General features: G+C 41.4%; 1 protein-coding gene across 5 annotated transcripts in view; it reads left to right on the top strand.

Moving 5' to 3' along the window:
• CARD8 (caspase recruitment domain family member 8) overlaps positions 1–14395 on the top strand; it is a 47508-nt gene extending 33113 nt beyond the window's left edge. For 2 of the 5 annotated variants that reach the window (XM_072756084.1, XM_072756076.1), the window contains exons 12-13: positions 2247–2523; positions 2626–2762. In XM_072756084.1, the coding sequence (XP_072612185.1) occupies positions 2247–2518 (272 nt within the window). In that variant the 3' untranslated portion in view covers positions 2519–2523; positions 2626–2762. Of the gene's footprint in view, positions 1–2246; positions 2763–12900 lie in introns of those variants that run through there. The other 3 variants (XM_072756051.1, XM_072756057.1, XM_072756067.1) reach the window with 2 other exon arrangements.
• The last annotated feature ends 2027 nt before the right edge of the window (positions 14396–16422 follow it).

The raw sequence follows: 16422 nt of genomic DNA, 5'->3' as shown, positions 1-16422 counted from the left end.
CTTTTTCCCTTTTGGCCTGGTGGCATCTTGTATTTCATACAAGATCCTACTCCTTCAGATCTTCTTTTGATACTAACTCTTCTGTGAAGACTTTGCTTTAAAATCTAGTCAGGGGGATCCCTGGGTGGCGCAGCGGTTTGGCGCCTGCCTTTGGCCCAGGGCGCGATCCTGGAGACCCGGGATCGAGTCCCACGTCGGGCTCCGGGTGCATGGAGTCTGCTTCTCCCTCTGCCTGTATCTCTGCCTTGTCTCTGCCTCTCTCTCTCTGTATGACTATCATAAATAAATAATAATAAAAAAAAATAAAATAAAATCTAGTCAGGGATCCCTGGGAGGAGCAGCGGTTTGGCACCTGCCTTTGGCCCAGGGTGTGATCCTGGAGACCCGGGATCGAATCCCACATCAGGCTCCCGGTGCATGGAGCCTGCTTCTCCCTCTTCCTTTGTCTCTGCCTCTCTCTCTCTCTCTCTCTCTCTTTCTCTCTCTGTGTGTGTGTGACTATCATAAATTTAAAAAAAAGTCTAGTCATCCTATCCTTTCTGACCCAAAGGCTTTGGTTGCATTTTTCCCTCATGAAATCAGGGTAATTAAAAGGATCATGATGGCAAATGCAACTTACTGACTGCCTGTAGCATGCCAAAAATTCATGCCAAATATGTGTATCTGTGCTTTAATACCCCATTTCTGTCTATCCCTGTGAATAATCTTTGACTTGCTCCCCCACAGAATCATGGAGGAGGTTTGGAGCTAACATGGCAATGGCTGTTACTTCACACATCCCGCATTCATGGGGTTTCTATTCCAGCAGGTGGAAACAACAAAGCTGACTTCACAGTGCTTATCAAAATAACAGTTGTGGATGTGTTCCAAAGGATTATTAGGAGGATTTAGGAGAGAATAATACATGGGCTCAGATCGAACATTGAGTGAGTTTAAATGTTTCAGAGTGCATCCTAGAGAGGGGGAAAAAGGTGAAGTTTATGTCCAGTTAAGAAGATTGAGTATAAGTTGTTAAACAAATGGGTAAGATGACCACAACCAATGCAGCGAGACTAGGTTAAGATGAGAATCTTTCTGAAAACAGAAAACTCTATTCCAATCAAGGAGTCATCGAACGTACAGTTCCTGTGACTTTTCAGTATAAGCACCAAGACTTCAGAGAAATCAGATCATTAAATTAAACTGTTTGGTTATAGGAGCAGATGACTGGACATTAACGATCTGTGACATTGTGTTAAGAACGAAATTTCTAACTGTATAAGTTATAAGTAGGAAGCATTCATACTTTTAGCTTCTTAAGTGGCTTATTAGGTTAAGCATCCAACTCTTGATTTTGGCTCAGGTCATGATCTCAGGGTTATGAGACTGGGCCCTCAGTTGGGCTCTAAGCACGGCATGGAGCCTGCTTAAGGTTCTCTTTCTCCCTCTGCCCTCCTCCACCTGCTGGAGCTCTCTCTCTCTCTCTCAAAAAAAAAAAAAAAAGGCTAAAACAGTCATGGTAGAACTGAATGAACTGAGAAACAAGAAAGTGATGTGATTTGGCGAAGGTCACACAGGTATTATATATGGGAACCAGCATGAACCCTGAGTCAACATGATGCAAAATACCTTCTTCTCTACAGTTCCTGGTTCCTTCTGTGCTGTATTTAGCCACTTACATCTCTTTCTATACACTTTTTAAGAAGACCCCTGAGGGTGGGGTGCTAGTCTAGACCACCTGCACCTCCGGTATCATGCATATCAATGTATGAGCTTGAAGATTGTTAGAAGATGAATAGATGAGTGTACAGCAAGATAGAGCCTCTCTAGGATTCCAAAGAAAACTGGAAAGTAATGAAGGAGAGGTGCTCCAAGCTTGGAGGGAGGGGATAGGAAGGGATTGAAGTAGAGGAATCATTGAGTTTCCCTAAATTCATAGACCCCTGAAAATGGACTGGGAATCCTGAAGATGTGCATGTAAGGTCTGTCTGGGCAACATGCAAAAGAGAATGAACATTATCTCCACAGAGAATTATGTCTTTAAGGGTCATCGGGGTGGCCCAGTGAGTTAAGCATCTGGCTCCTGATCTCAGTTCTGAGTTTGATCTCAGGGTCATGTGTTCAAGCCCTGAGTTAGGCTTCACACTGGGCATGGAGCTTACTTCAGGGAAAAATGAAAAAGGAAATATGTCTTATGTCTTATGGAGTTTGTGAACTCCATAAGAGTGCTATCCCTTTCTGAGTCTTCAACTCTTCCTTCTGCGCAGGTAAGGCCTTTCTGAAGGAGCACCGCCGGCAGCTGCAAGCCAGGCTGGGAGACCTGAATGGAGTACTGGATGACCTTCAGGACAGTGAGGTCTTCACCGAGGAAGAGAAGGAGCTGGTGCAGCAGTGCCCTACACAGCAGCGGAGGAATGAGACCCTGCTGAGGATGGTGGAGAAGAAAGGGCACCAGGCCCTGGAGATTCTCTTCCAAAGCCTTCATAGAAGAGATCCTTACCTGATGTCCTACCTCAGCCAGCAGAGTTTACAACAGTGACTCAGGTGGATACTCACGAAGAGAGAATCTAGTGTTCTCCATTGAAAATGAACAAACAGGGGTGCTTGGGTAGTTCAGTGGATTAAGCATCTCACTCTTGATTTCAGGTCAGGTGTTGATCTCAGGGTCATGATGTTGAGCCCTGCATTGGGCTCAGTGCACAGCTTGGAGTCTGCTTGAGATCCTCTCCCTCTGCCCCTCCTACCACTCACTCTGCCCCCTTCAAATAAAGAAATTGAATAAATCTTTTTTTTTGTTAAAAAAAGGAAGGAAAAAGAAGGAAATGCATAAATGAACATGTGATCATTGATTTCAGTGTCCAAGACAAAAGAGGTCCAAGTAACACCTACTCAACCAACACACAGGTTTTATTGAGGACTGATCTGTAACTTGGCAAATACCTATTACTATATCCAAAATCTTTAAATTTTTCTTTTTTTAAATTTAAATCTAATTAATTATATATAATGTATTATTGGTTTCAGAAATAGAGTTCAGTGATTCATCAGTCTTATATAATACCCAGTGCGCATTACATACCAAGCCTTCCTTAATGTCCATCACACAGTTACCCCATCTTTCCACTCCTTTCCCTCCAGCAATGATGTTTGCTTCCTATGTTTAAGAGTCTCTTATGATTTGTCTCCCTCTCTAATTTCATCTTGTTTCATTTTTTTCCTCTCTTCCCCTATGATTCTGTTTTGTTTCTTAAATTCCACATGAGTTAGATCATACAATTGTCTTTCTCTGATTGAGTTATTTCACTTAGCATAATATCCTCTAATTCTACCCACATCATTGCATATAGCAAGATTTCATTTTTTGATGGCTGAGTAGTATTCCACTGTATACACAACTTCTTCATCCATTTATCTTTTAATGGACATGTGGGCTCTTTCCATAGTTTGGCTATTGTAGATGTTGCTGCTATAAACATTGGGATGCAGGTTCCCCTTTGGATCACCACATTTGTATCTTTGGGGCAAATACCCGGTAGTGCAATTGCTGGGTCATAGGGAAGCTCTATTTTCAACTTTTTGAGGAAACTTCCTACTGTTTTCCAAAGTGGCTGCACCATCTTGCATTCCCACCAACAGTGTATGAGGGTTTCCATTTCTCCACATCCTCACCAACATGTGTTGTTTCTTGACTTGTTAAAATTAGCCATTCTGACTGGTGTGAGGTATTGTGGTTGTGATTTGTATTTCTCTGATGCCAAGTGGTGTTAAGCATTTTGTCATGTGCCTGTTGGCAATTTGTATGTCTTCTGAGAAATGTGTGTTCATGTCTTCTGCCCATTTTTTGACTGGATTATTTGTTCTTTAGGTGTTGATTTTGATATGTTCTTTATAGATTTTGGATACTAGCTTTTATATGATACATTATTTGCCAATATCTTCTCCCATTCTGTAGGTTGTCTTTTGGTTTTGTTGAGTCTTTCCTCTGTTGTACCAAAACTTTTTATCCTTATCAAGTCCCAATAGTTCATTTTTCCTTTTGTTTTTCTTAACTTTGGAGATGTATCTAGCAAGGCATTGCTGCAGCCAAGGTAACAGAGGTTGCTGCCCATGTTCTTCTCTAGGAAGTTTTTTTTTTTACATTTTAAAATTTAAATTCAATTTGCTAGCATATAGTATAACACCCAGTGCTTATCCCATCAAGTGCCTTCCTCGGTGCCCATCACCCAATTACCCTACCCCCCTTCTCTAGGATTTTGATGGATTCCTGTCTCACATTTGGGTCTTTCATCCATTTTGAGTCTATTTTTGTGTATAGTGTGAGGAAATGGTTCAGTTTCATTTTTCTACATGTAGCTACCCAATTTTCCCAACACCAGTTGTTGAAGAGACTATGTTTTGTCCATTGGATATTCTTTCCTGCTTTGTTGAAGATTAGTTGACCATAGCATTGAGGGTCTATTTCTGGGTTCTCTATTTTGTTCCATTGATCTATGTGTCTGTTTTTGTACCAGTACCATATTGTCTTGATGATCACAGCTTTGTAATAGAGCTTAAAGTCCAGAATTGAGATGCCACCAGTTTGGGTTTTCTTTTTCAACATTCCTTTGGCTAGTCGAGGTCTTTTCTGGTTCCATACAAATTTTAGGATTATTTGTTCCAACTCTGTGAAATAAGTTGATGGTATTTTGAGAGTGATTGCATTGAATGTACATATTTTAAAGACATTTTAACAATATTTGTTCTTCTAATACATTACCATAGAATGTTTTTCCATTTATTTGTATCTTCCTTAATGTTTTCATCAATGTTCTATAGTTTTCTGAGTACAGATCCTTTGCCCCTTTGGTTAGGTTTATTGCTAGGTATCTTATGGTTTTTGGTCCAGTTGTCAATGGGATTGACCCTTAATTTCTCTTTCTTCTGCCTCATTGTTAGTGTATAGAAATGCAACTGATTTCTGTGCATTGATTTTATATCTTGCCACTCTACTGAATTCCAGTATGAGTTCTAGCAATCTTGAGGTGGAGTCTTTTGGGTTTTCCATATAGAATATCATGTAATCTACAAAGAGTGAAAGTTTCACTTCTTCTTAGCTGATTTGGATGCCTTTTATTTCTTTTTGTTGTGTGATTCCTGAGGCTAGAACTTCTTGTAGTAATGTTGAATAACAGTAGTACATGTGGACATCCCTGTTGTGTTCCTGACTTTAGGGGTAAAGCTCTCAATTTTTCCTCATTGAGAAGGATATTCACTGTGGGCTTTTCATATATGGCTTTTATGCTATTGGGGTATGTTCCCTCTATCCCTACACTGTGAAGAGTTTTAATCAATAAAGGGTGCTGTACTTTGTCAAATGCTTTTTCTGCATCTATTGAGAGGATCATATGATTTTTGTCATTTGTTTTATTAATGTAGTTTATCACATTAACTGATTTGCAGATGGTTAACCACCCTTGCAGCCCATAAATCCCAAATGATCATTGTGCATAATCCTTTTAATATCCAGTTGGATCCTTAGTATTTTGGTGAGAATTTTTGCATCCATGTTTATCAGGGATTTTGGTCTGTAATTCTCCATTTTGGTGGGATCTTTGTCTGGTTTTGGAACTAAGGTAATGTTGCCTTCATAGAGATTGGAAGTTTTCCTTCCATTTCTATTTCTTGAAAGAGCTTCAGAAGAATAAACATTAATTCTTCTTTAAATGTTTGGTAGAAATCCTCTGGGAAGCCATCTGGCCCACGACTCTTGTTTATTGAGAGTTTTTTTTTTTTTATTACTGCTTCAATTTACTTGCTGGTTATAGGTCTGTTCAGATTTTCTATTTCTTCCTATTTCAGTTTTGGTATTTTACATATCTTTAAGAATAGATCCATTTTATCCAGATTGCCTAATTTTTGGCATATAGTTGCTCATAATATGTTCTTGTAATTGTTTGTATTTCTCCCATGTTGGTTGTGATCTCTCCTCTTTCATTCATGATTTTATTTATTCGGGTCTTTTTTCTTTTTGATAAGTCTGGCCAGGGGTTTATCAATCTTATTAACTCTTTCAAAGAATCAGCTCTTAGTTTCATTGATCTGTTCTACTCTTCTTGTGGTTTCTATTTCATTGATTCCTGCTCTAAACTATATTTCTTTTCTCCTGCTCAGTTTAGGCTTTATTTGCTGTTCTTTCTCCAGCTCCTATAGGTGTAAGGTTAGGTTGTGCTTGAGACCTTTCTTGTTTCTTGGTAAAGGCTTGTGTTGCTATATACTTCCCTCTTAGGACCACCTTTGCATCCCAAAGGCTTTGAACTTTCATTTTCATTTATTTCCATGAATTTTTAAGATTTTTCTTTAATTTCCTAGTTGACCCATTCATTTGTTAGTAGGATGCTCTTTAGCCTCCGTGTATTTGAGTTCTTTCCAAATTTCCTCTTGTGATTGAGCTCCAATTTGAAAGCATCATGGTCTGAAAATATTCAGAGAATGATCCCAGTCTTTTGTACCAGTTGAGATCCAGTATGTGATCTGTGACCCAGTATGTGATCTATTCTGGAGAATGTTCCATGTGCACTTGAGAAGAATGTGCATTCTGCTGCTTTAGGAGGAATGCTCTGAATATATCTGTGAAGTCCATCTGGTCCAATGTGTCATTCAAAGCCCTTGTTTCCTTGGTGATCTGCTTAGATTATCTGTCCATTGCCATGAGTGGGGTGTTTAAATCCCCTACTATTATTGTATTACTATCAATGTGTTTCTTTAATTTTGTTATTAATTGGCTTATATAACTGGCTGCTTCCATGTTAGGGACATAAATCTTTACAATTGTGAGATCTTCTTTTTTTTTAAGATTTTATTTATTTATTCATAGAGACGCAGGCAGAGACACAGGCAGAGGGAGAAGCAGGCAGAGGGAGAAGCAGGCTCCACGCAGGGAGCCTGACGTGGGACTCGATCCCGGGTCTCCAGGATTACACCCCGGGCTGCAGGCGGCGCTAAACTGCTGCACCACTGGGGCTGCCCCAATTGTGAGATCTTCTTGTTGGATAGACCCTTTAATTATGATATAGTGTCCTTCCATCTCTTATTACAGAGAGATGGTTTAAAATCTAATTTGTCTGATATAAGAATTACTACACTAGCTTTCTTTTGACATCCATTAGCATAATAAATGGTTTCCCACCCCCTCACTTTAAATCTTGTGATTTCTTTGGGTCTAAAATGAGTCTCTTGCAGACAGCATATTGATGGGTCTTGCTTTTTATCTAATCTGATATTTTGTATCTTTTGATTGGGGCATTTAGCCCATTTATATTCAGACTAACTATTGAAAGATATAAATTTAGGGGCACCTGGATGCTTCAGTGGTTGAGCATCTGCCTTCAGCTCAGGTCGTGATCCCAGGGTCCTGGGATTGAGTCCTGCATCAGGCTTCCTGCAGGGAGCCTGCATCTCCCTCTGCCTATGTCTCTGCCTCTCTCCCTGTGTGTCTCTCATGAATAGATAAATAAAATATATATTTTAAAAAAGATGAATTTAGTGTCATTTCATTACCTAAAAAGTCACTGTTTCTGTATATTGTCTCAGTTCCTTTTTGGTCTATGTTTTTTTATTTATTTATTTATTTTTATTTTTTAATTAATTTTTATTGGCGTTCAATTTACCAACATACAGAGAAATACCCAGTGCTCATCCCGTCAAGTGTCCGCCTCAGTGCCCGTCACCCATTCCCCTCCACCCCCCGCCCTCCTCCCCTTCCACCACCCCTAGCTCATTTCCCAGAGTTAGGAGTCTTTATGTTCTGTCTCCCTTCCTGATATTTCCCACACATTTCTTTTCCCTTCCTTTATATTCCCTTTCACTATTTTTTATATTCCCCAAATGAATGAGAACATCCACTGTCCTTCTCCGATTGACTTATTTCACTCAGCATAATACCCTCCAGTTCCATCCACGTTGAAGCAAATGGTGGGTATTTGTCGTTTCTAATGGCTGAGTAATAGTCCATTGTATACATAAACCACATCTTCTTTATCCATTCATCTTTCGATGGACACCGAGGCTCCTTCCACAGTTTGGCTATTGTGGCCATTGCTGCTAGAAACATCGGGGTGCAGGTGTCCCGGCGTTTCATTGCATCTGAATCTTTGGGGTAAATCCCCAACAGTGCAATTGCTGGGTCGTAGGGCAGGTTTATTTTTAAGTCTTTGAGGAACCTCCACACAGTTTTCCAGAGTGGCTGCACCAGTTCACATTCCCACCAACAGTGTAAGAGGGTTCCCTTTTCTCCGCATCCTCTCCAACATTTGCTGTTTCCTGCCTTGTTAATTTTCCCCATTCTCACTGGTGTGAGGTGGTATCTCATTGTGGTTTTGATTTGTATTTCCCTGATGGCAAGTGATGCAGAGCATTTTCTCATGTGCATGTTGGCCATGTCCATGTCTTCCTCTGTGAGATTTCTCTTCATGTCTTTTGCCCATTTCATGATTGGGTTGTTTGTTTCTTTGGTGTTGAGTTTAATAAGTTCTTTATAGATTTTGGAAACTAGCCCTTTATCTGATACGTCATTTGCAAATATCTTCTCCCATTCTGTAGGTTGTCTTTTAGTTTTGTTGACTGTATCTTTTGCTGTGCAAAAGCTTCTTATCTTGATGAAGTCCCAATAGTTCATTTTTGCTTTTGTTTCTTTTGCCTTTGTGGATGTATCTTGCAAGAAGTTACTGTGGCCGAGTTCAAAAAGTGTGTTGCCTGTGTTCTCTTCTATGATTTTGATGGACTCTTGTCTCACATTTAGATCTCTCATCCATTTTGAGTTTATCTTTGTGTATGGTGAAAGAGAGTGGTCCAGTTTCATTCTTCTGCATGTGGATGTCCAATTTTCCCAGCACCATTTATTGAAGAGACTGTCTTTCTTCCAATGGATAGTCTTTCCTCCTTTATCGAATATTAGTTGACCATAAAGTTCAGGGTCCACTTCTGGGTTCTCTATTCTGTTCCATTGATCTATGTGTCTGTTTTTGTGCCAGTACCACACTGTCTTGATGACCACAGCTTTGTAGTACAACCTGAAATCTGGCATTGTGATGCCCCCAGCTATGGTTTTCTTTTTAATGGTCTATGTTATTTTGGGGCTCTCCCTTCCCTTAAAGGCTCCCTTTTATTTTTTATTTTTATTTTTTTAAGATTTATTTATTTATTCAGAGGAGAGAGAGAGAGAGAGAGAGGCAGAGACACAGACAGAGAAGCAGGCTCCATGCAGGAAGCCTGAAGTGGGACTCGATCCCGGGTCTCCAGGTTCATGCCCTAGGCTGCAGGCGGTGCTAAACTGCTGCGCCACCAGGGCTGCCCCTAAAGGCTCCCTTTTAATATTTCTTGTAGGACTGGTTTGGTAATCACAAATTCTTTTAGTTTCTGTTTGTTCTGAAAACTCTTTATATCTTCTTCTATTTTGAATGACATCATAGATGGATAAAGTATTCCTGGCTGCATATTTTTCTCATTTAACACCCTGAATATATATCATGGCAGTCTTTTCTGCCCTGCCAAGTGTCTATGGATAGGTCTGCTGCCAGCCTTATGTTTCTACCCTTGTAGGTTATAGACCTCTTGTCCTGATCTACTTTCAGGATTTTCTTTGTCTCTGAGATTTACAAGTTTCGCTGTTCTATGTTGAGGTGTTGACCTATTTTTATTGATTTTAAGGGGTGTTCTCTGTGCCTCCTTTATTTGGATGCCTATTTCCTTCCCCCCATTAGGGAAGTTCTCACCTAGAGTTTGCTCTAATGTAACTTCTGTCCCTCTCTCTTTTGTCTTCTTCTGGGATTCCAATTATTCTAATATTGTCTTGCTTTATGGTATCACTTATCTCTCAAATTCGCCCCTCATGATCCAGTAGTTGTTTATCTCTCTTTTTCTCAGCATCTTTACTCTCCATCATTTTGTCTTCTACATCACTAATTCTCTCTTCTGCCTCATTTATCCTAGTTGTTAGAACCTCCATTTTTTATTGGATCTCATTAATAGCCTTTTTTAATTTCCACTTGACTAGATTTTTAGTTCTTTTATTTCTTGAGAAAGCGATTCTCTAGTGTCTTCTATGCTTTTTTTTGAGCCCGGCTACTATCTTTATAATCATTATTCTGAACTCTAGTGCTGATATGTTACTTATGTCCATACCGATTAAGTCCCTGACAGTCAATACTGCCTCTTGTTTTCTTTTTTGAGGTGAGTTTTTCCAACTTGTCCTTTTACCAGAGAAGAATAGAGGGACAAGGGCACAAAATACTAAAATGGCAACAATGACCCCTAAACAAATCAGAAGAAGCTCAAAACTTAAAAAGAGAGAGAGAGAGAGAGAGAGAGAGAATATAATCAGACAAGTGAACAGAATTGAGCAATACACTGGACTCTGTGTGTATTTTGATCCACTTGTTAGAAAACTAGATCCCAAAATTGTAACAAAAAAAATTTATATGTACAAAAACTTAAATACAATGAAAGGATAGAATGTAACTGTAAAAATGGAAATTAAAAGACAAAAAATTGGAATATAAACAGATAGGTGAACAGAACAGAGGATTACACTATATCCTGAGTGTATTTTGGTCAGTTTGTTAGAAGAAACTACACTTCAAAATTGTAAAGAAAGAAAAACATAGATATAAAAATAAAATTAAATACATTGAAAGGATAGAATGTAACTATAAAGATAAAAATTTAAAAATCTTTAACAAAACAGAAAAAAAGAGAAAGAGAAAAGTGAATATGACCAGACTGGTGAGGAGAAGAGAGCCATACACTACACTTTGGGTGTATTTGGTCTGTTAGAAGAAATTGCATCCCAAAATTAGAAATATGAAAGAAATTAGAAAATAAGAAAGAAAAACATATATATATAGAAGATAGAATTAAATACAATGAAATGGTAGAATGTAAATGTAAAAATTAAAATTAAAAAAAAATTAAAACAGAGTTGATAAGGGGCATCCCTGGTGGCTCAGCGGTTTAGCACTGCCTTCAGTCCAGGGCCTGATCCTGGAGTCCCAGGATCAAGTCCCACGTCAGGCTCCCTGCATGGAGCCTGCTTCTCCCTCTGCCTGTGTCTCTGCCTCTCTCTCTCTCTCTCTCTCTCTGTCTCTCATGAATAAATAAAATCTTTAAGAAATATAAAAAATAAAAAAATTTAAAAAGAGTTTTGATAAAACAAGAAATTGGTTGAAAAGGAGAGAAAAAATTAAAATTATGGGACTGAAGAATTTTGGGGGAAAGAAACCCACTATGAATTATATACACTGTATTCCTGTAGCCCTGGAGTTTTACAGTTCTCGAGGTTGGTGAACTTGGTCTTGGCTGGATGTTCTTGCTGACCTGGGGGAGGGGCATGTTGTGTTGATTCTCACGTATCTTTGCCCCTGGCGGGACTGCACCGCCCTTGCCAGGGGGCAGGCTAAGTAAGCTTCTCAGGATTGCTTTATGTGGCTTTTCCCTGAAGCCTTTCTAGGCAGCCTTAGGGGATGAGAGTGAAAATGGAAGCCTCCCAATCTCCAGCCCTGGAGCTGAAAGCTCAGGGGGTGGGGTGGGGGGGCCCACGCCTCAGCTCTGCCCTTGGGAAAAGCAGTCCATCACTCCCATCTCCCTGGTCCCCATCCTCACCCCGTGTTCACTGAGCCTGGGACTGAGCGTTTCTATTTCAGGCATGACCTGGTTCCAGTCTCCAAATCCTGCAGACTCCTGTGGGTCGCTCCCACACCGCTCCTCCCTGGGGAGGAAGGGGACGTCTCTCGAGTTCTGCCATTTGCTGGGCTCCTGCTCAGAGAGTGGTGGCATGGACTGTGCCCCAGTTCCAGTTTATGGCCACCCTGAGCTGAAAGCCCACTCCCGGACCCGCTGATTGCAGCTGTTTCCCTGCTCTGATGCCTGAGAGCTCTGCCCCACTCAGGCACCTCCAGTCTTCCTGTGACCCTGAGGATCCTGAGACCACCCTGTCCCACCTAAGACTCGGCCCCTGCTCTGCTGCCCGAGCACCTTTCAGGCAGGGATGTCCCTCACCAGAGTAGGCTTCTAAAATTTCCAATTGTGCACTCCGCTGCTCTATCATTTTCTGGTAGCCAGCTGATGGAGGCTCCCTCCCCTCCAATGTTTATCTTCCCCCGTATTGCCATATTGCCTCCGATGCACTTCTCTGCACCTCCCACTTTGTAGAAAATGTGGAGGCCGAGAAAAATCAAGGCCATTCCACCTAAAGTTTAGCATTAGCACAAGTACAGCCATCTTAGGCCCCTGTGAATAAGAGCTGAACTTTACAGGAAAAACTGCAGAATGTCCTCAGCAGAGAATCCCATATCAGAAAGACAACAGAGCCCACGCCCGCCCGTGGTAGAAAGTCCTATATTAGAATGAGAACAGAGCTCAATGCCCTTGAAAGCCCCATATCAGAATGTAAACAGAACTTGAGAAATTCCTCCACCTCTTCTGAAAACCCCCTAGACCAGCCTATAAAAAACCCAGCTGTAACCCACTTGGGGGTCCAAGTCCCTGCCCCTCTGTGTCGGCTATACTTGGACCCAAGCTTGAGCTTGCAAATAAACCCTCCATGTGCTTGCATCGGTGTTGGCTCCTTGGTGGTTTCTCGAATACGTAATCTTGGGCACAACAGAAAATGAGCACTTTTCTCTGTAGTTTATTTAGAGCTCCAGTTGAGTTTGTGGGTGTTCAGAATGATTTAATAGCTATATAGCTGAATTCCTAGGATCTGAGGAAACTAAGGTCTCCTACTCCTCTGCTATCTTGGACTCTCTTCCTGTATCCTAATACCTTAACCTCAAGAAGATCTGAAGAGAGTAGGAATATCCATACTAAATGGTTTTTTTAAGGCAGGTTGAAAGAAATTACTATTTCATCCATTGACACATTTCTTTTCTCTGTGTTTATGATTGACAGGGTCCAGGATGACCAATTCTCCTGAGTAATGTGAGAAGCAATTCCAGTCAACGTTATATCTGAGGTGTCACCTGCTGACAATTAAGCCAGGAAGGCTTACAGAAACTCTCTGTTGAGGACTTTCATGACATTCACAAGTTTTAATTTTTTTTAAATATTCTGCGTCTTTAGCGTTTTATCTGTTGCTATTTTTTTTAAAGATTTATTTATTCATTCACAAGACACACACACACACACAGAGATGCAGAGACACAGGCTGAGGGAGAAGCAGGCTCCTCGCAGGGAGCCCGATTCAGAACTCGATCCCAGATCCCAGGATCATGATCTGAGCCAAAGGCAGGCACCCAACCGCTGAGCCACCCAGGCGTCCCATCTATTGCTATTTATACCGGAATGATGAAGTCCTCTTGATGGAGTACAGGTCAGGAGTGGAAGCAAATGCAAGTGCTGGCAAGAAACCCATTTGCCTCTGGTGTTTTGGCTGGTACCAGGAATGGGTACATCGGGCTTTCATGGAACAGCTCCACGAAACACAGAGATGGAGTTAGCATTACTGGTCTCCACAGAAGCTGTAAGAGGGAAAAGGAGGAACATTCAGCTGATTCTGAGAGAGACGCTCCTGGCTAAGCATGTCACAAAAATAAGCAGGTCCTGCCATTAGATCCTCCCATTTTATACCCATCCCAGCTGCCTTTGGATCAGTGTTTGCATGACGTAACTATTGCTATCCTTTGACTTTGAACCTCGTTATTTCATTATATTTGAAGTGAGCTCATGGGAGACAGAATACAGTTGGGTCAGTTTTTTAAATTTAAGCTTCTATTTACTTATTCATGAGAGACACACACAGAGAGAGAGTGGCAGGGACACAGGCAAAGGGAGAAGCAGGCTCCAAGCAGGGAGCTTGACATGGGACTTGATCCCAGGTCTCCAGGATCACACCCGGGGCCGAAAGCGGCACTAAACCTCTGAGCCACCGGGGCTGCCCTTGTTTTTGTTTTAAGATTTTATTTATTTATTCATGAGAGACACAGGCAGAGGGAGAAGCAGGCTCCGTGCAGGGAGCCCGATGTGGGACTCAATCCCGGGTCTCCAGGATCACGCCCTGGGCTGAAGGCGGCGCTAAACCACTGGGCCACCAGGGCTGCCCTGTTTTTGTTTTCTTAGCCCACTTTGACAATCTGCTTTAAGTGGTGTGTTCAGCCATTTACATTTAACATAATTCTCGAAAGATTAGGATTTAGCCTAGGTCAGCCATTTTAGTACTTGTTTTCTGTTTCTTCCCTTTGTGCTGTATGCCTGTCTTTCCTTTCTTGGCTTTTCCATGGGTTACTTGAAGAGTTTTTAGCATTCCACCTCAATTTATCTACTGTGTTTTCCATAATATGTGGTTGTGTATTTTTTAGTGATTGAGTTCCAGATAAAAGGATACACACTGAATGCATTGATGTTACTATCCATACTGTACTAATTATAGTGGAATCTAGAAACCTTAGCACCATTTTGGCCATGGTACCTTCTATGACTGGGTTGTTTTGAGACTATGTCTCTCTATATAATAAGGTCCCAAAAGGAAAAATGTTTTATGTTTTTTGCTTTCTTTTGTTTTTAAGATTTTATTTCTTTATTTTACAGAGAGATACAGAGAGCATAAACGGGTGGAGGGGCCAAAGGGGAGGGAGAGAGAGTCTCAAGCAGCCTCAGTGCTGAGCTCAGAGCTTGTGGCAGGGCTCGATCTCATCATCCTGAGATCATGAACTGAGCTGAAATCAAGAGTTGGATGCTTGACTGAGCCACTCATGTGTCCCTGGTTTTTACACTCAATTGCTGAATATATTTTAAGAGCCCATGAGGAGTATTATTTACAATATATGCCCATATATTTACCATTTCTGATGCTCTAAAATTTTTAAAAAGATTTTATTTATTCATGAGATACAGAGAGAGAGAGAGAGAGAGAGAGAGAGAGAGAGACAGGCAGAGGGAGAAGCAGGCTCCATGCAGGGAGCCCGATGCAAGACTTGATCCCAGGACTCCAGGATCATGCCCTGGGCCGAAGGCAGGCACTAAACTGCTGAGCCACACAGGGATCCCCTGATGCTCTAAAATTTTTAAAAAGATTTTATTTTTTTGACAGAGAGTGCGAGAGAGCACAAGCAGGGGGAGCAGCAGGCAGAAGGAGAGGAAGAAGCAGGTTCCCCACCAAGCAGGGAGCCTGACATGGGGCTTGATCTAGGACCCTGAGATCAGGACCAGAGCCAAAAGCAGACACTTAACCCACTGAGCTACCTAGGTACCCCTGCTTTCTGTTTCCATGGGATGTGATTTTTGTTTTTTTGCTCATACGTCAAATTTGTATTGCGTTCACCTGGAACTCATTGCTCTTCACGTTACGTATGTACACCTTCTTGACTCAGTCTCCCCTGAAAAAGCCCACAGACTTCACTTTCATACACCTAACATTAGTCAATGTCTTCATTCACCATCATGTTCAGGTTGATTCCAAATGTCATGTCATCATTTGGAATGAGTAATTTCCCAGACGATGTTGAGTGTAAGGCAATGTTGTACACATACAGAGTCTCTCAGGGTCTTCCCATCAGTATGACCTCTCTCCTGAGTGCCTTACAGGCCATCACTATCAGTTCCAGTAATTCTAGATGGGTGTGGCTGAAATCTAAAATCTCTACATGCAGGGCACCTGGGTGGCTCAGTGGCTGAGCGTCCGCCTTTGGCTAAGGTTGTGCTCCCGGGGTCCTAGGATGGAGTTCCACATCAGGCTCCCACAGGGAGCCTGCTTCTTCCTCTGCCTCTGTCTCTGCCTCTCTCTCTGTGTTTCTCATGAATAAAATCTTTAAAAAAAAATCTCTACATGCGATTTCCCCTCTTTCCTTTCTTTCTGGATCATAACATGCTCATAGATATCCAAATCATTGGAAGCTTACAAGCCAATACCAATTTCAGTACTGTTGGGTTTGGACATTATCAAGGATACTGTCAAACTAAGCAGAATAAACCTCACTATCCAATGGCATTAATAAGTGTCATGGTGATTTGAGATCTGCTGTTGTGGTCCTCATGGTGTGGTCTGGCATCTATATGGTGAATCTCTTGTGCAGACACCACAAGAGAGCCCAGCATGTTCACAGCCCCAGCCTCTCTTCCCAGCCACCTCCTGAAATCAAAGCCACCCACAGTGCACTTTTGCTGGTAAGTTGCTTTGTGTTCTTTTACTGTTCAGGCAACTGCCTTACCATCTATTTGGCTTCTGGACCTGAGGAAAACCCAAGACTGGTGAGAATTGCTGGAAGTATTTCATCATGCTACCTAACGATCTGCCCTCTTGTGCTAATGGAAAGTAATAAAATTATTTCCAAATTTATTTCTGCCCTTTCAAAGGTGAGAATTACCTCTTCTCAAAGAGCATTCAGTGACTCACCTGGTACCCCACCACTTCATCCCAATGCAGAGGAATCTACATTATCATTTATCTGAGGAAACAAATGCCATGACATCAGAAAT

The sequence above is a fragment of the Vulpes vulpes genome, chromosome 1 (genome assembly GCF_048418805.1).
Source record: "Vulpes vulpes isolate BD-2025 chromosome 1, VulVul3, whole genome shotgun sequence".
Classification (NCBI taxonomy): domain Eukaryota; kingdom Metazoa; phylum Chordata; class Mammalia; order Carnivora; family Canidae; genus Vulpes; species Vulpes vulpes.
Note: the sequence above shows the minus strand (reverse complement) of the source record. Positions and strands in the feature narration are given on the sequence as shown.